The sequence below is a fragment of the Stomoxys calcitrans genome, chromosome 2 (assembly GCF_963082655.1).
Source record: "Stomoxys calcitrans chromosome 2, idStoCalc2.1, whole genome shotgun sequence".
Taxonomy (NCBI): domain Eukaryota; kingdom Metazoa; phylum Arthropoda; class Insecta; order Diptera; family Muscidae; genus Stomoxys; species Stomoxys calcitrans.
In genome coordinates, this window is record NC_081553.1 from 52489885 (window position 1) to 52512829 (window position 22945).

Below are 22945 nucleotides of genomic sequence, written 5' to 3' on the forward strand. Positions count from 1 at the left end.
CCCGCCTGCGGTATGAACCTTAAAACTTTAGTGATTCGGACTTAGGCCATTATTTGCACTTTTTTATCCATAGCAGTGCGTTATATGTCAGCACTGCTCTGACAATAGCAGAGTACATCCAGTAAATTAACATCATCCACTTCCTACCGAACATCCCCCGCGGAAGTAGAAGGCGCAGACTCATATCGACAGTCTCTCAATGATCTTTCCATGATCTCGCTGATCATCGACAGAAATTTGCCTCGTATCACTGGCACGACGCACAGTGGGGTAGAATCGAAAAAAAATTTTTATGCCATATGAGAACAGATAGAGATAACATTTTGAAGTATAAATTGGTTAGAGCTGAGGTGTTGTCGAAATCATGTGCAAAATATCAGGTGGTTGGGCGTCTCTTGTCAGGGTCCTAAAGTTTGTCAGAGGCTGATCCATGGGGTTTGGGTTCAGCTCCTTAACAAAACCCACTGCGTACCCCAGTCCCCTTGCATCCGGTATAGGACCCCAGGGGACCCAAGCCTCTGCATATGTTCCCTGAACCTTTCCCAGTTGGTCTTTCTCGGATTTGTGTACGGTCTTCACCTTCCTATCTCGTGCTAAACCTAAAATATTTTGCTGAACGCTTTAGGATCTACTCCTCCCAAGCCTGGTTGGAAAATTTTTATTCGCCAAGCATCCGCATGGATTTCGAAGACTGCTTAGCCAAACAACTGCTTTGCATGCTTGGCACATTTGCCGTGGCTTCAATCTGGCCACGTCAGGACTGTCCTCGTGGCTCTGAACCTATCGAATGCATTCGCCACGGTCAGCCATGCCAAACTATTTGAGGATATCGCCAACACCTCCCTCCAGCCAGGCCTGAAACGCTGGGTCGCAAATTATCTGTGTGATCGTCAATCATTTGTGGAATTTAGGGATAAGAAATCGAGGCACCGTAAAGTGAAACAGGGAGTTCCCAAAGGCGGGGTGATATCATCGGCACTGTTAAACCTCCACCTATCCTCCATTCCACCCCCTTCAGATGGCATAGAGATTGCATCATATGCGGACGATTGTACGATCATGGCAACAGGCCCCACCCATTGTTGACATCTGCGATAGGTTGAACGTCTACCTCAAAGAACTTGCCTCATATTTCGCTGCAAGATATCTGCCACCAAATCATCAGCCACATTGTTCACCACAAATACGAATGAGGTAAATGCCGAGCTAACTGTGATGATCAAGGGAGAAATGATTTCGATCATCAAGTGTCCCAAAGTACTTGGCGTCACATTTGACAGCTCTCACACATTATACCAAATGCCACAGCAATATGCAATGGAGTCAAAAGTCCTAAAGTCCTAAAGAATAAAGTCCTAAAGTCAATTGCCGGCAGCACTTGAGGTACTGAAAAAAAAACCTTGTTGACCACGTACAAAGCACTTGGCTAATCTGTGGTAAGTTATGCAGCACCACTGTGGCCTCGTGTGGCTATGTGACCCGCAGTGGAATAATATTCAGCTCAATCAGAATGCCACTCTACGAACTGCGACGAGCTGTCTCCTCAGTTCTCATGTGGACCACCTCCATGAAGAGACAAAGATCCTACCAGTGCGAAGACATAGCTACATGCTGTCTAAGCAATACCTTTTGGGCTGTTATCGCAGAGACCATCCAAATCTTCATCTTGTGGATATGCATTCACCGCCCAGAAGCATAAAGGTGGATCTAAATGAGGTTCAGCGCTAAAAGAAAGAACTTCTAGATCAAGCGGTTTAGCATGAGGGTCTAGACAACATTCATGCAGACACGATAGCAAATGCGGTGAATAGCTACCGGGTGTATGTTATCCTTGGAAAACCACCGCTCTCCATTGCACCTGAAGAAATTTACCTCCTCCGCCAAACCGGAGTAATTGTGGCTCTATTACGATCCCCCAGTTGCAGCCGCCTCAACTTCTCGAGAGCAAGAGCTGATGCCAACGTGCAGAATGTGTGTACCGATTGTAACGTGGGACCACAGGTAACACGTCACCTATATAACTGCCCAGCCAGACCCACTCGACTCAGACCCAGATCCCTCTGGACGCAACCCAGCTTAGCCGTAGAGTTCCTGGAGCTGGATATTCAACAGAATCAAGGGGACAACAACACTGTAGTCCGAAAAGATCCATAGGGTTGTTTGAGAAGTTAACCGAGTCCCCTCTCATTTCCTGGAGCTGGATATTCAACAGAATCAAGGGGACAACAACACTGTGGTCCGAAAAGAACCACTAGGTGGGAACGTTCCAGTTTTAGAAGTTGACCGAGTCCCCGCTCATCTCCTGGAGCTTGATATTCAACAGAATCGAGCAGACAACAACACTGTGGTCTGAAAAGAACCACTGGGTGCGAACGTTCCAGTTTGAGAAGTTGACCGAGTCTCCGCTCATCTCCTGGAGCTGGATATTCAGGATACGCAGAATCGAGCAGACAACAACACTGTGGTCCGAAAAGAAATACTGGGTGGAAACGTTCCAGTTTGAGAGATGACCGAGTCCCCGCTCATCTCCTGGAGCTGGATATTTAACAGAATCAAGCAAACAACAATATGTGGTCCGAAAAGAACCACTGGGTGGGAACGTTCCAGTTTGAGAAGTTGACCGAGTCCCCGCTCTCTAAAAACAAAATTTTCGAACAATTTTCTCTAAAGACAAAATTAAACATGTAAAAAGGCGTTAAGTTCGGCCGGGCCGAACTTTGGATACCCACCACCTCGGGTGTATATGTAAACCACCTTTCATCAAAATTCGGTGAAAATTTCATACCTTATACTCATATACCTCATACCGATCTGAACTCATATACCTCATACGACACGGATGTCGAAAAGCCGAACATAAGTCACTGTGTCAAATTTCATTGAAATCGGATTATAAATGCGCCTTTTATGGGGCCAAGACTTTAAATCGAGATATCGGTCTACATGGAGGCTATATCTAAATTGGACCGATTTGGGCAAAGTTGCATAAACATGTCGAAGAGCATAACACTAAGCTCTGTCCCAAATTTCGTCGAAATCGGACAATAAATGCCTCTTTTATGGGCCCTAAATCTTAAATCCAGAGATCGGTCTATATGGCAGCTATATTCAAATCTGGACCGATCTGGGCAAAATTTAAGAAGGACGTCGAAGAGCCTAACCAAACTCACTGTCTCAAATTTCAGCGACATCGGACAATAAATGCGTCTTTTGTGGCCCCAAAACCTAAAACCTAGATATCGGTCTATATGGCAGCTATATCCAAATCTGGACCGATCTGTGCGATATTGCAGAAGTATGTCAAGGGGCTTAACTTAACTCACTTTTCCAAATTTCGGGGACATCGGGCAATAAATGAGCATTTTATGGGCCCAAAACCATAAATCAAAAAATCGGTCTATATGGCAGCTATATCCAAATCTGGACCGATCTGAGCCAAATTAACGAAGGATGTCGATGGGCCTTACACAATTCACTGCCCCGAATTTCATCAAAATCGGATAATAAATGTGGCTTTTGTGGGCCTAAGACCCTAAACCGGAGGATCGGTCTATATGGCAGCTATATCCAAATCTGAACCGATCTGGACCAAATTAAAGAAACATGTCAAAGGGCCTAAGACAACTCACTGTCCCAAATTTCAGCGAAATCGGACCATAAATGTGGCTTTTATGGGCCTTAGACCCTAAATCGGAGGATCGGTCTATATGGCGGCTATATCCAAATCTGGACCGATCTGAGCCAAATTGACAAAGGATGTCGAGTAGCCTAACACAACTCACTGTCCCAAATTTCAACAAAATCGGATAATAAATGTGCCTTTTATGGGCCTAAGACCCTAAATCGGCGGATCGGTCTATATGGGGGCTATATCAAGATATAGTCCGATATAGCCCATCTTCGAACTTAACCTGCTTATAGACAAAAAAAAGAATCTGTGCAAAATTTCAGCTCAATATCTCTATTTTTAAAGACTGTAGCGTGATTTCAACAGGCAGACGGACAGACGGACGGACATGGCTAGATCGTCTTAGATTTTTACGCTGATCAAGAATATATATACTTTATAGGGTCGGAAATGGATATTTCGATGTGTTGCAAACGGAATGACAAAATGAATATACCCCCATCCTTCGGTGGTGGGTATAAAAAACTGTTATTTAATGCAATTGTTTCCAATTGTGTAAGATTTTCATAGATATTGATTTCATAAATAGATATGGATCCAATATAGACTCATCTTAGAAATAAAATTCGCCAATAATTCACATAAGGTCATTTAACCGTTTAAGGCTAAATCTCCAGTCCTTTTGTAAGTTGAAATTATAAGAAGGCCATTTATTGCATGAAAAATCATTAACCTCGAATAAAATCGTATTTATAAATCACTTTATCTTCGTTTCCCCTATCTACAGTTAAGATTTTATATGACCCCTTTGTTACAGGAACTCAATTCCACTCTCAATTTTTCCCCCAAAGATAAGGCCCCTTCATATAAATCTAATTTTAAAAAATATTAAGGCTTTTGTATAGCCATAAACATTTATCATACTCCATATCATACTTTATACAGTCGGTGGTCTTGCAACCCCAATTGCAAATGCTGTGGAGGGATATGGATATGGGGGTCGTATACTTTATTGAAATTCATAAAAATATAACTCAACCGCCACAATGTACCACATTGGTTCATTTTTAATAATCATCATCATATGACACTCATGCACTCATACACTCATAAGCTGATAAACAATGAATCAGTCTTCTACGTTCATTGTCCATCCTATGCATGATGCATTGCCATGCAGTTCAAATTTTAAAATAAACGTTCAATGTCATTTTATGGGTGGGGGAGAGAGGGAAAACCTAAGAACAATTGAGCTGGAACATAAAATTATGGGTTTGAGGTTTTTCCTGCAATGTGGGCAGCTTCTCTTCTGAGTTCCGAGTGATGTGCTATTTTTATTCTTATTTGTTGTCATGACAAAGTGCTCTTGTGCCCCGTTCATCAGTTTTAATTTAACTTATTTAATATTGAACTTTGAAACTTTTTTTCCAGAATTTATTGTTTAAGCTTTTATGCCAACAACTATGGTTACTATTATTCTCAAGACATGTTTGCTATAGAACGTTAAAGAAACTGTAAAAGAAAAGCATGGGCGTGGGAACAAAGTTTTTTTATGGCAGGAAGTATAAAGATATGCAGTGCGTCTTAACAAAAGCATTTCTTTTGGATTTCTTAATTTTCACTCTTTTGAAAATTAATTTAGGTACTTAACCAATTTTTTACCGGTGGACCACTTATTTATTTATTTTATTTTACTATTCCCACCGCCGAAGGATGGGGTATATTCATTTTGCCATTCCGTTTGCAACACATCGAAATATCCATTTCCGACTCTATAAAGTATATATATTGGATTATTGATCAGCGTAAAAATCTAAGACGATCTAGACATGTCCGTCCGTCTGTTTGTTGAAATCACGCTACTGTCTTTAAAAATAAAGATATTGAGCTGAAAGTTTGCACAGATTATTTTTTGTCCATATGCAGAATAATTTCGAAGATGGGCTTGATATAGCCCCCATATAGACCGATCCTCCGAGTTGTGTAAGGCCAGTCGATATCCTTCTTAAATTTGGCACCGATCCGTCCAGATTTGGATATAGCTGCCATATAGGCCGATTTCTCGATTTAAGGTACATGGCCACTAAAAGGCGCATTTATTACCCAATGTCGCGAAAATTTTGAGCAGTGAGTTGTGTTAGGTCCACCGACATTTTTTTTCAATTTGGCCCAGATCGGTACAAATTTTGATATAGCTGCCATATGGACCGATCACTCGATTTTAGGTTTTAGGCCCATAAAATGTGCATTTATTTTCCAATGTCGCAGAAATTTCTGACAGTGAGTTGTGTTAGGTCCACCGACATTTTCCTTCAATTTAGCCCAGATCGGTACAAATTTTGATATAGCTGCCATATGGACCGATCACTCGATTTAAGGTCTTGGGCCCAAAACAGGCGCATTTATTGTCCGATTTTGCCAAAATTTGGAACAGCGAGTTGTGTTAGGTCCATCGTAATTTTTCTTCAATGTGGCTCAGATCGGTGAAGATTTGGATATAACTGTCATATAAACCGATCTCTCGATATAAAGTCTTGGACCCGTAAAAGGCGCATTTTTTGTCCGATGTCGCCGAAATTTGGGACAGTCCGTTGCGTTAGACTTTTCGACAACTCTCTGCAATTTGGGCCAGATCGGTTCTGATTTGGATGTAGCTGCCATATAGACCGATCTCCAAATTAAAGGTTTTGGGCCCATAAAACACGCATTTATTGTCCGATTTCGCCGAAATTCTGGACAGTGAGTTGTGTTAGGGCCTTTAACATCCTTCTTCAATGTGGTCCAGATCGGTTCAGATTTAAATGTAGCTGCCATATAGACCGATCTCTCGATTTAAGGTCTTGTGCACATAAAATGCGCATTTATTGTACGATGTCGCCGAAATTTGGGACAGTGAGTTGTGTTTAGCCCTTCAACATTTTTCTTCCATTTGGCTCAGATCGGTTCAGATTTGGATATAGCTGCCATATAGACCGATCTCATGATTGAAGGTTTTGGGCCCATAAAACACGCATTTATGGTCCGATGTCACCGAAATTTGGCACAGTGAGTTGTGTTAGGCAGCTTCACATTCTTCCCCAATTTGGTCCAGATCGGTCCATATTTCGATATAGCTGCCATATAGACCGATCTCCCGTTTTAAGGTTTTGGGCGCATAAAAAACGCATTTATGGTCCAATGTCGCCGAAATTTGGGACAGTGTGTTTAGCCCTTCAACATTTTTCTTCCATTTGGCTCAGATCCGTTCAGATTTGGATATAGCTGCCATATAGACCGATCTCATGATTGAAGGTTTTGGGCCCATAAAACACGCATTTATGGTCTGATGTCGCCAAAATTTGTAACAGTGGGTTGTGTTAGGTGCCATATAGACCGATTTCTCGTTTTAAGGCACAAGACCAAAAAAGGCGCAATTATTGTCCGATATCGTCGAAAATTGGATCAGTGAGTTGTGTTAGGCCCATTGACATTCCTCTTTAATCTGGCCGAGATCGGTCAAGATTTGGATATAGCTGCCATAAAGACCAATCTCCCAATTTCTTGTAATGGCCCCATACAAAGGGTATTTATTATCGGATTTTTCTGAAATTTGACACAGTGACTTTTTGACATTCGTGTCGTATATAGTTCAGATCGGTCTATATTTGGATATAGCTACCAAAAAGACCAATATTTTGTTCTACAACATTGAAGAATGACTTGTACTTATTAGACCACCTGATGTCCGTGCAGAATTTGGTCTAATTCGGACCATTTTTCAATAAAGCTGCTATGGGGACATAAATTATGCTTTTTTCACCGGTCTATGGCGGACGGTGGTTTATATACCAGAAGTAGTGGGAATTCAATTTAATTTTATTTTATTTTATTTTATTTATTTTATTTTATTTTATTTTATTTTATTTTATTTTATTTTATTTTATTTTATTTTATTTTATTTTATTTTATTTTATTTTATTTTATTTTATTTTATTTTATTTTATTTTATTTTATTTTATTTTATTTTATTTTATTTTATTTTATTTTATTTTATTTTATTTTATTTTATTTTATTTTATTTTATTTTATTTTATTTTATTTTATTTTATTTTATTTTATTTTATTTTATTTTATTTTATTTTATTTTATTTTATTTTATTTTATTTTATTTTATTTTATTTTATTTTATTTTATTTTATTTTATTTTATTTTATTTTATTTTATTTTATTTTATTTTATTTTATTTTATTTTATTTTATTTTATTTTATTTTATTTTATTTTATTTTATTTTATTTTATTTTATTTTATTTTATTTTATTTTATTTTATTTTATTTTATTTTGATTCTTTTGAAAATAATGACATTCTCAATGAGGCCACCGTAGCGCAGAGGTTAGCATGTCCGCCCATGACGCTGAACGCCTGGGTTCGAATCTAGGCGGTTCATATATTTTCAGCGGTGGTTTTCCCCTCCTCATGCTGGCAACATTTGTGAGGTACTATGCCATGTAAAACTTCTCTCCAAAGAGGTGTCGCACTGCGGCACGCCGTTCGGACTCGGTTATAAAAAGGAGGCCCCTCATCATTGAGCTTAAAACTTGAATCGGACTGCACTCATTGATATGTGAGAAGTTTGCCCCTGTTCCTTAGTGGAATGTTCATGGGCAAAATTTGTAAAAAATTTGTTTTCTGACATTCCCGTTGGCAATATTCCCCTACGCCATTGCTAGTAAGAGTTTTATCTCTAATGAACTACTCAACTTCCAAAGCTATGGTCTTTCCGGATTAGTCTTTTTCCTCAGCACACACAATAGAATAAAAGTCTCTACGCTTTGAAAACTAAATTGACAGCAGCAGCATCGAGTAAAGGTTAAAGCATTTTTTTTTCAAATGAAATACCAGTCTCTTTGATATTTGACGAATTAAGCCCAGCAACCGGCAGTCAAGAAGCTAGGAAAAAAACGTAGAAAACGTTTTTCCTCTTCTTTAGTTTTTATAATCTGTCTATTTTGAAAAGTTTTTCCTTGAGAAACAAAACAATGGATGTTTTAATCTAATTTGGGGCATGATTGAATTTACTTCTGGCCAAGAAGAGCAATATCATTGAATTACTTTCGACCGGATATTGGTTTTCATTGTGTCACTTCTGCAGGAACAACACACAAGAATATTGCGGTGTTTGCCTTTGTATTGAATCACTTCATTTAAGTTAAGAAAGATATCTGGACAGAAGTGATCCATAGATGACATCACGTCACAACAAAAATGTGCCACAAAGTTTTAACAAAATTTCCATATCAACAAAATAACAATAACAGAAAATCAATTTAAATAGCAAGAAAAGAAAAAACAACCTCCCTTTGCTATGGGTCTACCTACGGCCAATCGTGGTTAATGGTGTTAAAAATATTTTATTTGATATTTTGATTTCTATGGAAAACTTTTCTTTAGAAAAAAAAAAAAAATAAAAAAATAAAAAAATAAAAAAAAAACAATATCATCTTGGTAGATAAGCAGTTGAATTAGATTTTTTTGAGTACGCATTTCTGGCAAATATTGGTTTCGTTAACATTTGTCCTGGAAATTGTATTCTCCAATTGGTTTAGCCAACAGCCTCGACTCACTCCCGATTGTGTAAATTTGTATACCCTCCACCATAGGATGGGGGTATACTAATTTCGTCATTCTGTTTGTAACACCTCGAAATATGCGTCTGAGACCCAATAAAGTATATATTCTTGATCGTCATGTCATTTTAAGTCTATCTAGCCATGTCTGTCCGTCCGTCCATCCGTCTGTCGAAAGCATGCATGCAGGTCCTCCAATGTGCTGTCTGGAGTTGTCCAAACCAGGTCAAGCTGCAATAGTCTAAACAGTGTCCTCTTTGCCGACTACTTTATAAACATATCGATTGGCTGGATTCCCATCATAACTTCCAGGGACCTAGTCGCAGTAGTGCGCATAGCCCCAGTCATGAATCTCAAGGCAACCCTATTAACCCTCACAATCACTCACTTGTGTCCATCTATCCGCAACCGGCCATTAGTACTACCCAAAATTAAAAGTGGACGGATCGGGACAATATGGGACTCAAATGAAAGGTATTCAGAAGTAAAGTACGAATTTCATATTAAAAATTGGTTCCAAGTAACTGGCCCCCAGTCTCAACCCCAAAACCCCGAAACTAGGTTTATTGGACGATCATGACAATATGAGACTCAAATGAAACGTATTTGGGAGTAGATTACGAATATGGACAGGAAAAAAGAATAGGCTTTATAATTTGTTGATATCAGAGGGGGCAGGCCCTCCTCCAAAAACACCACCCTAAATTAAAAGTGAACCGATAAGGACAATATGAATTTCAAATGAAAGGTATTGGAGAGTAGAATACAAATGTGGCATCAAAAATTGGGTTCAAATACCCAGGAAGTCTCCCTAACCACAAAACTTCTAAAAGCATTCAAATTGAACGGACCAAATCGGACCATATTTGGATATCGCTGCTATAAAGACCGATTTTCCAACAAAAGGGTCCATAAAAACTTCAGTTTTCATTAGATTTTGCTGAAATTTTAAACAGTGAGTAGTTTTAAGCCTCCCGACATCTGACCCAAATACGGTTCAAATCGGACTATATTTAGATATAGCTGCCATATGGACCGATCTCCCGATTAAGGGTCTGAAGCCCATAAAAGCTTTATGTTTTATCCAATTTCACTGAAATTTGAAACAGTGAGTAGCTTTAGCCCTACCAACATCTGACCAAAATATGGTTCAGATCGGACCATATTTAGATATAGCTGCCAGACAGACCTATATTCCGATAAAGGGTCTGAACCTAATAAAAGCTTTATTTTTTATCCGATTTCACTGAAATTTGAAACAGTAAGTAGTTTGAGGCCACCCGCTATCCGACCCAAATATGGTAAATACCGGACTGTATTTAGATATAGCTGTCATATAGACCCAATGTGCCGATTAAGGCTCTGAAGCTCATAAAAGCTTTATTTATTACCCTATTTTGTTTAAATTTGAAATACAAAATTCAACAGTGACTTATATTTATTAGCCCACTCAATATCCCTGTCGAATTTGAGAGCATAAGTTATCCACTTTTTACCGGATTGTGCCGAAAGGGGGTTTTCATATATACCCGAGGTGATGGGTATCCAAAGTTCGGCCCGGCCGAACTTAATGCCTTTTTACTTGTTTTCTTTCAGGCACTAGATGAACTCAGAGGCGTTAATCCTGTTAAATACAAGGCCTTCATCGAAGCGGCAAAGTGGTAGGAGAAAGTGCGTTGAAACATGTCTTCTAGACAAAGCTAGCTGCTGAGAGAAGAGGAATAGTTCATGAGGAATCACAATGGGTCCCAAGATGGCCTACGCGAATGCAAAGATAAAAATCTTGGCGTCATTCTCTTTCAACCTAACCGAACCTAAGAACGACAAGATCGTCTGCGAATGCACACACCTTAGCACCTTTCGCTTTCAAACTGAACAGAATAACAGAAAACAAAAGAAACCATAGCAGTGGTGAAATGAGGCCGCCCTGGTGGCGTTAGCCCCTACTGTCGTCTGACCAATACCAGCCATGATCTCTCTATGCGAAAGCATTCTTTTGGGTTGCCCAAAAAGTAATTGCGGATTTTTCATATAGTCGGCTTTGACAAATTTTTTCACAGCTTGTGACTCTGTAATTGCATTCTTTCTTCCGTCAGTTATCAGCTGTTACTTTTAGCTTGCTTTAGAAAAAAAGTGTAAAAAAAGTATATTTGATTAAAGTTCATTCTAAGCTTTATTAAAAATGCATTTACTTTCTTTAAAAAATCCGCAATTAATTTTGTGGGCAACCCAATTATTATCCAAACTATCAAGCATTAGCATAAGCATTTATTTAGACGCAAAAACATTTCATACCCTCTATTGCCATTGAATTCCACAAATACATCCATTATTGCTGCTTATCACATTTCCAAAGTCAAATCACTTCAATCTATTCCAATGACTGGAATAAAAAACAGAAAGCCATGTTAAAAATGAATATCCTCAAATGACTCTTTAATGGTGCCATTACTTTATTGTTAATTTTAATGAATTTATCGGTTTTTAGCAACACGATTAGCGGCGCCTCACAAAAAAGGCTTCTTCAATTCGATGAAATAATTAAAGAGTCATTAGCCAATAATTGAAACTCATTTTGAATAGAACCATAACGAGAGTGGGGAGAGTGGGGAGAGTGAGATACCCAAAACCAACCAACAACACCACAACGACAGATTGGAGGCACTTTCTCCCCACTCATCACTGCTTACGCATGATGAACATTTAATTGCTCATTTAACGCTGCAGCAATAAGAAGTACTGGGGCAAAAACACACACACACACACAGATCCTTTTTAGAGAGAAAAAAAAGGCTGAAAATACTTCCACTCTTTTAGCCATAGAATGGTGATGAGCCATGATGTTGCCGGTGCCGCTACTACTACAACTACAGCCTTCCCATATCATTAAAGCGATTTCGAAAGACCGAAATGAACTTAATATTGACGTTAGAATGCACATTAAGAAAAATGAGACTCCGTTTCCAGTGTTGATTTGATTTTTAATTTTTCTCTTCTCTTTTTTGTGTGGTCCTTCTTTCATTTCTTTGGACTTAATCGATTTTTTTTGGGAGGTTTACCTACTCTCTCTATTTCTGTCTTTTTTTTTTCAAATATCTTTCAGATCTGTGAATTTAAAGTCAATAAAGCATATGCCATTGTCAGTTCTTCGGTGAGTTTTTGGATACCTGGCATTGTCATGCTTTCCATGTACTATCGCATTTATCAAGAGGCCGACAGGCAGGAGCGGCTTGTTTACAGGTAAGATTGAATGGCCGCTTATTTTTTTCGTTTTGGAAGGTAAACAAAACTAAAACGCATATAGAATAAGACAACAATGTCCAACTGACACATAGACATTTCAATAAGCCCCAGAGGTTAACACAAAAACACAAAAAAAAGGCAAAGATTTTTATGGATATGCTGATATGGAAACTGGGATGAATTTAAAAAATCAACAATTTAAAGTTGTATTTAAATAAAATCACAAAATGGAATAATAAGATTTTGTTTACATAGAATGTGTGTACAGTGGCTTAGATATGTCTACATACCTTTCCATAAATAGAAGCAACGTAAACTGGCAGTTACGTAGTTAGGATATGGTATTACCCTAAAAATGTTAACTAATTACAGAACTGGGGGCCATGGTAAACAAATTAAACAACAAAAGTTATTTGGCAGAAAAACTTTCTAAAACGGGGTTTTTTCAGCGGTGTATGTAGACTTTTCTGTGCCACTGTATATACCTAAGCAGAAATACCTAAGCGTCCAGCAAACACTTAGGCCTGAAATTATATCAGCATCTTTCTCTTCTCTCAAATATCATTTATGTGAACCCATATTGGTATTGGCCTCAAAATTGGATATCAAATTCGTTTTCTAATCTCAAATACCTTTCATTTAACCCCTTATTGCAAAAGCCAGCAAATATGTTCGGTTTGGGCTATGGACCCCAAAAACTATTAATATCGTGATCCTCTCCCTTTAATACCCAATTTGTCATGGTGAGGAAATCCGTCTCATTTGAAGATTGTTAGGGGGGTGGGAAGTCCCCTAGGCAAATGGCCCGAATTTTGATATCAGATTCGTGGTCTACTTCCAAATACCTTTCTTTTGAGTCCAATGATTCCATAGTGGCCAATAAGGCCGGCTTGGGATGTTTTTGGGGGATGGGGCTACCGTTCAGTTACTTGGCCCTGAAATTATATATGAGATTCGTGTTCTACTCTAAAAAATACCTCTTATTACAGCCCCATATTGGAATGGTCAGCTAATACGTCCTATATGGGTGGTGTTATGGGGGTGGGGTGGCCCCATAGACACTTTTCCTGAATATTGATATCAAATTTCTGCTTTACTCCCAAAGACCTTTCATTTGAGCCCCATATTGCTATGGTCGCAAATTTGTCCTCTTTTGGAGGGTGTTTTTGGGAGGGGCGGCCCCCTAAACACTTTGCCCCACATTCGGATATCAGATTCGTATTCTACACTCAAATAGATTTTATTTAAGCCCCATATTGCCATGGTCAGTAAATAAGTCCTGTTTGGGGGTGTTTTGGGGAAGGGGTGGACCCCCAGAAACGTGGTCCCTCATTTGAATATTAGATTCGTATTCTACTCGCAAATACCTTTCATTTGAGTCCCATATTGCCGTGGTCGGTAAATATGTCCGATTTAGGGGTGTTTGGGGGGTTAGGGTGGTCCCCCTAACACTTGCTCCGTTTGGGGGTGTTTTGGGGAAGAGGTGGGCCCCCAGAAACGTGGTCCCTCATTTGGATATTAGATTCGTATTCTACTCGCAAATACCTTTCATTTGAGTCCCATATTGCCATGGTCGGTAAATATGTCCGATTTAGGGGTGTTTTGGGGTTTAGGGTGGTCCCCCTAACACTTGGTCCGACAATTGGATATCAGATACGTTTTCTTATCCTAAATAGCTTTCATTTGAGTCCCATATTGTCGTGATTGGTCTATATATATATTGTGTGGGTTTAAGGGTGGGGCGGCCCCCCTAGGTACCCCATCCGAAATTTGGATACCAAATTTTTATTTGTAAGGTACTATAAGAGAGCACACAAAATTTCGCTTAAATCGCACCACACATCACAGAGATCTGCGTTACTTAAAATTAGGTAAGGGGGAGGGTCCGCCCCCCTTCAGATGTCAAAAAATTTAGTACCCTATTTTCACCATGGGTTTATGCATCATCAGTCTATATATCAGTCAGTCTATAAGGAACATACAAACAAACCGAGAAACAATCACAAAATGATTTTTATATATAAGAAGAAGATAAACTTAGTTAAGAGCACATTTTTATTCTACATACCAAACTTCTGTCAAACCAGCAAAAATTTTAACCCCTAGGAACCGAACAATGATGTTCGAGAGACCGGTTTACATGGGAGCTTTATCAGGCTATAGACCGATTCGGACCGTACCAACCACAGTTGTTGAAAGTCATAACAGAACTTCACGTAGAAAATTTCAGCAAAATCGGACAACAATTGCGGCTTGTTAAGGCTCAAGAAGTGAAATCGGGCGATCGGTTAATATGGGAGCTATATCAGGTTATAGGCCAATTCGGACCGTACTTGAAACATTTGTTGGAAGTCATGACAGAACACCACATGCAAAATTTTAGCCAAATCGGACAAAAACTGCGGCTTGTAAGGGCTCAAGAAGTCAAAACGGGAGATCGGTTTATATGGGAGCTATATCAGGTTACCGACCAATGTGGACCGTACTTGACACAGATGTTAGAGATCACAACAGAATGCTATGTGCAAACTTTCAGCCAAATCGGATGAAAATTGCAGCTTCCAGGTCGATCTCCCGATTTGATTTCCTGAGCCCCGATATAGCCCATTTGCAATCCCCAACGACCTACATCAATATTAAGTATCTGTGCAAAATTTCAAGCGGCTATCTTTACGCGTTCGACCGCTATCGTAATTTCGACAGACGGACGGACGGAGGGACATGGCTAGATCGTCTTAGGGCGTCGAGACGATATATATGGGGTCTTAGACGAATATTTGGAGGTGTTACAAACGGAATGGCTAGATTAGTATACCCCCATCCTATAGTGGTGGGTGTAATTAAGATATTGAGCAGAAACTTTGATGACAGATTCTTTTTATACCCACCACTGAAGGATGGGGGCATACTCATTTTGTCATTCATCACATCGAAATATCAATTTCCGACCCTATAAAGTATATGTATTCTTGATCGTCGTTAAAATCTAAGACGATCTAGCCATGTCCGTCCGTCCATCTGTCTTTTTAATCCATAGACGGGATAAGTTCGAAAATGGGCTATATCCAACTATATCGTGATATAGCCTCCATATAGAACGATCCGCCGATTTTGAGGTCTTAGGCAAATAAAAGCCACATTTATTATTGGGACAGAGAGTTGTGTTAGGCCCTTCGACATCCTTTTTCAATTTGGCCCAGATCGGTTCAGATTCGGATATAGATGCAATATAGAACGATCTCTGGATTTAAGGTCTTGAGCCCATAAAAGGCGCATTTATGGTGCGCTGTCGCTGAAATTTGGGAAAGTGAGTTGTGTTAGGCCACTCGACATTCTTCTTCAATTTGGCCGCAATCGGTCCAGATTTGGATATAGCTGGCATATAGACCGATCCGCCGATTTAGGGTCTTAGGCCCATAAAAGCCACATTTATTTTCAGATTTTGCCGAAATTTGGGACAATGAGTTGTGTTTGGCCCTTCGACATCCTTCTTCAATTTGGCCGCGATCGGTCCAGATTTGAATATAGGTGCCATATAGACCTATCTTCCGATTTAAGGTATTGGCCCCATAAAAGCCACATTTATTGCCCGATTTCGCCGAAATTTGGGACAGTAAATTGTTCAATATGGCCTAAATCGGTTCAGACTGGGATATATCTGCCATTTAGACCGATATGCCGATTTAAGGTCTTAGGCCCATTAAGGCCACATTTATTATCCGATTTCGCTGAATTAGAACAGTCAGTTGTGTTAGGCCTCTCGATATCCCAGTTCAATACGGCCTAGATCGGTCCAGATTTGGATATAACTGCCATATAGACCGATCTCTCGATCTGAGGTCTTAGGCCCATTAAAGCCAGATTTATTATCCGATTTCGCTAAATTTTGGAAAGTGAGTTGTGTTAGACCTCTTGAAATCTTAGTTCAATACGGCCTAGATCGGTCCAGATTTGGATATAGCTCCCATATAAACCGAACTCTGGATTTAAGATCTGGGGCCCATAATAGGCGCATGTATTATCCGATATTACTGAAATTTGGGACAGTGAGTTATGTTATGTCAATCAACATCCCAGTTTAACAGGACCCAGTTCAGTTCAGATGCTATGGGTTCATAAATGATGCATTTTCCACCGTATTCTGACGAAAGGTGGTTAGGTTAGGTTGGAAAGACAGTGCTATAAATCTGCGCCATGCCTAAGCCAGTATTCGGCCAGTATACTGGCTTAGGCATGACCAGTATACTGGCTAAGACAGTATTCGGCTTGTTGTGCGCTCCAAAAACTAAAAAGAAATCTTGAAAAATAAAATCTATGTTAGGAATTCCGTGCCAGTAACAAAATCGTTTATTGCTTCCCATGCCACGCCCCTAGGTTAGGTAAGAGTTGCCGTCCTTTACAGACTCACTTAGACAATTTCAAGTCCATTGTGATACCACAGCAGCGACAGACCAAGGCTTATGGCGGGAGTCGAACCCACGACTCCTGCACTGGTAATCCAAGCACGCTATCAACTCGTCCACCGGGGTGCCCTTGCCTCTTCCCTAAGTTGGTAGTGGATATCTAAAGTTTGACCCCGCCAAAGTTAATGCCCTTTAGTTAATGCTGCGGAATAAACACTTCTCCAATTTTCTTTTCTCCCAATGCACCACATTTCCTCAATAAGACAATTTCGATATCTGACAAGGTCAAATACTCAGGTGTGATCTTGGACAGGAAACTGAATTGGAAGTGTCACATTCAGGAGCGTACTGAGAAGGTTCACAGATGTTCACAGAGGTGCACTATGTAGACGGGCCGTAGGCTCGAACTGGGGCCTGAATCCGAGGATCGTCCACTGGCTTAACAGGAGCCGATAAGACCTATACTTACTTACGCCTTAGTAGTTTGGTGAATTGCCATGGAGGGAAAGTGCAACATACAACAGGTTCAGAAAACATGTTGTCTTGGCATAGGCGGAACGATGAGAACCACACCCACCAGGGCACTGGAGACTATTCTAGATATCCGACCCATTGACATACAGATTAAGTGTGAGGCAGCCACTGCAGCTATGAGAGTTAAGGCGATGGGAGAATGGATTGAGGATGGAAATAGGATGGAAATAGGAAAGCTGGGGGTTTGCGATCGGATTCCCATGAGGTCGAGTGCGAGGCACTGCTGCCAGCGGCACAGTCTAGTATTGCCATCTGGAAGATTATGTTACAGGGATGGATCAAAGCTGGAGGAAAGAGTGGGTCTGGGAGGTCAACTTTGAGAACTCAGGGACTGAGATCTGTTTTAGACTGCCTGATCATAATACGGTCGGTCCTGCAGGCGGAGATCTGGTCGATCACGGAATGAGTGAGGTGGTGTGGTGCTAACGCGAAGACGTCGAGTGTGAACATCTTTACGGACAGTAAACTGGACATCAGGACAATAACAACCAAGGCGGTAAGGTCACGAACAGTCTTGCAGTGTAAGAAGGAGATTAACGACTTCTCTGTGGATGGCTAAATCCGCATTGTTTGGGTGCTGGGCCATAACAGAGGGCCATAACGCGTTCCGAGTTAAGGGCATTGGCGAAGAATGCGCATGCAACATTGTGGAACAACGAAATGGTCGGTAGGATGGCGAAAATCCTATGGTGGGATCCAGATCGTTAGAAAACGAGGCTATTACTGAAAGGAAGTAAGAAGGAGGACAGTATTGCTATTGGTATTACACGGGACACATAGGACTACGAGCTCACTTATGTAAAATCGGTGCGGCAAGTAATAGCATGGGTAGAGCATGCTGGGAAGATGATGTGACGTTGGAGCATTTTCTTTGTCATTGCCTGGCTTTCGCGTCTAACAGATACCGGCACTTAGGTGAGGACACTATACCAGACATTAGCCAACCTAGGGGAGTGGCATGGAAAACAATTAAGGATTTCGTTGGATTTTGTAAGTAGCACGGAATTCCTAACTTAGATTGTGTTTTTCGAGGTTACTTTTTTGTATTTAGAGCGCCAAACAAGCCGATTACTGGCCTAGGTGTATGTCCATAGTGGCATGGGACGGAATAATATCTGCACCCTCTATTCAACTTAACCCAACCTAACATTCGCTAACTTCTCTGTGTAGAGTTCAGTCATTTCAGGTGCACCCCTTTCCATCCGGTTGTCGTTTCTGGTTAATTTTTATACTCTACACCACCATTGCGGAGGCCACCGTAGCCCAGAGGTTAGCATGTCCGCCTATGACGCTGAACGCCTGGGTTCGAATCCTGGCGAGACCATCAGAAAATATTTTCAGCAGTGGTTTTCCCCTCCATTGGGCAACATTTGTGAGGTACTATGCCATGTAAAACTTCTCTCCGAAGAGATGTCGCACTGCGGCACGCCGTTCGGTCTCGGCTATAAAAAGGAGACCCCTTATCATTGAGCTTAACTTGAATCGGACTGCACTCATTGATATGTGAGAAGTTTGCACCTGTTCCTTAGTGGTATATTCATGGGGAAAATTTTCATTTCACAACATCATAACATTCATTTGTTTGTAACACCCAGAAAGAAGAGAGATAGACCCATTAATAAGTATACCGATCGACTTAGAATGGCTTTCTGTCTGTCTGTCCGTCGGTCCTTTTTACTTTGTATACAACCTGCAAATCGCAATTTCTGGTAGTCTTCAAAATCGGTAATCCCATCTGTTTTGGCCAAGAGACAAAGCCGATTGAAGTTCGAAAAAATCGATTCAGATTTGGATATAGCTCCCATATATATGTTCGTCCGATTTTGAAAAATATTGCAATAAATTGCTCATTTGTGAACCGATTCTCTCGAAATTCGGCAGGAAGGATTTTCTCTAGACTCTTGAGATTACTTGTGAATTTCATATAAATCAGTTCAGATTTGAATATAGCTCCCATGTATATGTTCGGCCGATTCGCAGTAATAATGCAATAAAGTGCTCATTTGTTAACCGATTCTCTCGAAATTAGACAGAAAGAATTTTCATCAGACCCCCAATATTACTGGGGTATATCATAGAAATCGGTTCAGATTTAGATATAGCTGCCATATATGTATATCGCCCGCTTTTCACTTTAAGATCCACTGCAAGCGCATTTATTGACCAATCTTGCCAAAATTTTGTACATCGCTTTCCTCGACGACTACCACAATATCTAAGAAGCTATGTCGAAATCGGGTCATATTTAGATATAGCTCCCATATTTAGATATAGCTCCCATATGTTCGTACGATTTTGAGAAATATTGCTATAAAGGGCTCACTTGTTAAACGATTCTCTAGAAATTCGGCAGGAAAGATTTTCTAATGACTCTCGACATTACTGGTGAATTTCATAGAAATCGGTTCAGATTTAGATATAGCTGCTATATATGTATACCGCCCGATTTTCACCTTAAGATCCACTGCAAGCGCATTTTTTGACCAATCTTGCCAAAATTTTGTACACCGCTTCCCTCGACGACTATCACAGTATCTATAGAGTTTGGTTGAAATCGGTTCAGGTTTAGATATAGCTCCCATATATATGTTCGTCAGATGGGAGTATTTTGCAATAATGTTTTCATTTGTCAACCGTAGTTATTACAGTTTCAAAATTTTTGCTCAGCGAACTAACCAACATCCGCCAAAGGTTCTTCAAAATTGGTTTAGAATTGGTTATAGCACCCACTTTGTACTTATGGGGTAGGTGTAGGGTATCATGCAGTCGGCATTGTCCGACTTTTTCCCTTCCTTACTGGTTTTTTTATAATTTCTGTTCTGAAATTTTTCCATCTGCATTAGATGAGCACTAGTCTTAGCAAATAATGTTCCAGGTGCTAAACTCTAATTAAATTTCGCACAAAAAAGAAATTCATTTCTAAACAAAAAAATAAAAGATAAATTGTACTCGACAAACTGTCCTTTGCACAGATTGGATTACAGATTAACAACTTTAGACACTATCTCGTCTTGCCTAATGTATGGACATTGCGTTGCATGGAAGAGAAAAAACGAGACTAAATAAAAAAGTATGAAAAGAAAAACTTGGGAGTTAATTTAAAACAGAAATAGAAGAGAAAACATAAAACACAAAAAACAGCAACGACCCAAAAAAAAAACAGCTACCTACTACTCTCTAAAGCGTAGCTAATAAATTTCACACTTTTTTTTCCCAACTTCTGTTTCTTTCCCATTCATCCATGGACTGATGTGGGTTGACACAAACACACTCACACACATCCACCCACCTGTTTACATTAACTCAACCCAAATGCTGTGTGAAAAACATGACCAACGATGGACTCGATGACAACATTGACAATAACAACAACAACAAAATAACGATAACAACCAACAAAGGTCGAAAGTCGCAGCTCTGCTATTGGAGAAGCATCTGCAGATAAGTCAAATACCTAAACCCCGTCCTAGTATACAAGTGGAGCCCGCCACCATATCCACAATGCGAAGAGAACGCAAGGCAGCACGCACTTTGGGCATCATAATGAGTGCCTTTCTCCTCTGTTGGCTGCCATTTTTCCTGTGGTATGTATTCCCAAAAGATTTTCTATTTGCTATCTCACTGTGTGTTAGTGTTTGTGTGCGTGTGTGTGTGTGTGTGGGAGGAAAGGCATCCTCCATGTTTTTTTGCTATCCTTTATTTGCATGCAAATTTGTAAAATTTTATTTGACTGCCTACCATGTAGATTTTCGTAGAATTTTATTTTTTGCTCGAATGAAACTCGAAACTGAGACGCTGAAAATAAATTTTATTTGTTGTTCCATTTTTTTTCGATATAATATAATTTTTTTTTTTATTTTTATAATATCATGATTTCAAAAGGATATTGTCCAGCTTAAAACTCAATGGTTTAAGTTTTTTGTTTAAAATAGAACTACACTGGCAGCCAGACAATTTTCTTTATTTAACCTTCTTAGCGTTCTTCTTCCAAGTCTTCATTAGTATACAAATTTTAAACTTTTCGTTTCCAACATTTGCTTTGTTTAAGGCTTCTCCAACTTTGGAAAAGAAGCAATACCCAGTTTTATGAGCTTACTTTAAATTTTGTTTAATTCTTTGCATTCTTTGTTGCAGGTATATAACATCCACATTGTGCGACAGTTGTACCACACCTCGCATTGTGGTGGGCATCCTTTTCTGGATTGGTTATTTCAATTCCGCCTTGAATCCCATCATTTATGCCTACTTTAATCGCGATTTTCGTGGAGCATTTAAGAAGACATTAAAGGTGAGTTGATAACTACCATGACTAAGGCAGCAAATATGCTTACAAACACACACACACACACACACACACACACTCTAACTCAAACACACAAGTCCCCTTGGTCCCAATCACTTGTCATTTGTGCTACAGCTGTTGGTGTTGATATCTCTCTCTCTCTCTCTCCGCTCTGCTCTGTTCTGCTCTGCTGCTGTACCCAACAAAGAGAAAATGATAAAGTTTGTCTTTGAGCATGATTTGTCGTTGGTGAATTAGTTGATGAGCTTAATGTTGTTTTGCATAGAGACTTCAAGAGGGGGAGTGACAGAGTGAGGTATATTTGTCAATTCCTTGGAGAGTAACACCGGCAGTGATTAATTATAATCACTGCAGGGTGATTCCTTACAAAAGGTCTTTTTAAATTAATGTTCTTCCTTGGGTGGGACCTTTAAACTGTCTAGGGGGGAGGGTGTAGATGATATTCATCCTTTTGTATAAATTAGCTTTTGGATAAAACACTTGATTGCTTTATTGTGAATGTATGTTTTCAATTTTTCTTGGCATATCATCTGTTAAGTTGCAAATAAAGTTGAAATGAGCAAAATAACTCCATCAAATATCTTTTCTTGCTGCCAATACTTGAAGCAAATTTTTATACCCAACACCACAACTGTGAAACAGGGTAATATAGGTAAGGTTGAAAAGAGGGTGCGGATATTAATCTGCCCCATGTCACTATGGACATACACCTAAGCCAGTAATCGGCTTGTTGTGCGTTCTAAATACTAAACAATTAAGAGCGTGCCCTCCACCATAGATCGCAATTGTCGAGTTTTTTGCGCAGTATTTCTTTTTAGGCAAACAAAGAATAATGAATGAAGACTGTTATGCTATTGGTGCAATATCGAGGTATAGTCCGATTCGGACCAAAAATAAATTATTGGGTCGCCTAAAAAGTAATTGCGGATTTTTTAAAAGAAATTAAATGCATTTTTAATAAAACATAGAATGAACTTTTATCAAATATACTTTTTTTACACTTTTTTTCTAAAGCAAGCTAAAAATAACAGCTGATAACTGACAGAAGAAAGAATGCAATTATAGAGTCACAAGCTGTGAAAAAATTTGTCAACGCCGACTATATGAAAAATCCGCAATTACTTTTTGGGCAACCCAATAAGTGCAGAACATTGTAGAATTCATTCCGTTTTATTTCAGTCCATTCGGATAAGAATTGCGCCATGTATCGGCTCAAGAAGCAAAATCG

The 22945-nt window shown here is 39.6% G+C and overlaps 1 protein-coding gene across 4 annotated transcripts in view; it reads left to right on the forward strand.

The window, feature by feature from the left end:
• Window positions 1-22945, forward strand: part of LOC106082119 (octopamine receptor beta-1R) — a 353347-nt gene that overhangs the window by 318114 nt on the left and 12288 nt on the right. For all 4 annotated transcript variants that reach the window (XM_059362044.1, XM_059362048.1, XM_059362045.1 and 1 more), the window contains 3 exons: window positions 12338-12474; window positions 20816-20998; window positions 21549-21702. In XM_059362044.1, coding sequence (XP_059218027.1) covers window positions 12338-12474; window positions 20816-20998; window positions 21549-21702 — 474 coding nt within the window. The remainder of the gene's footprint in view (window positions 1-12337; window positions 12475-20815; window positions 20999-21548; window positions 21703-22945) is intronic.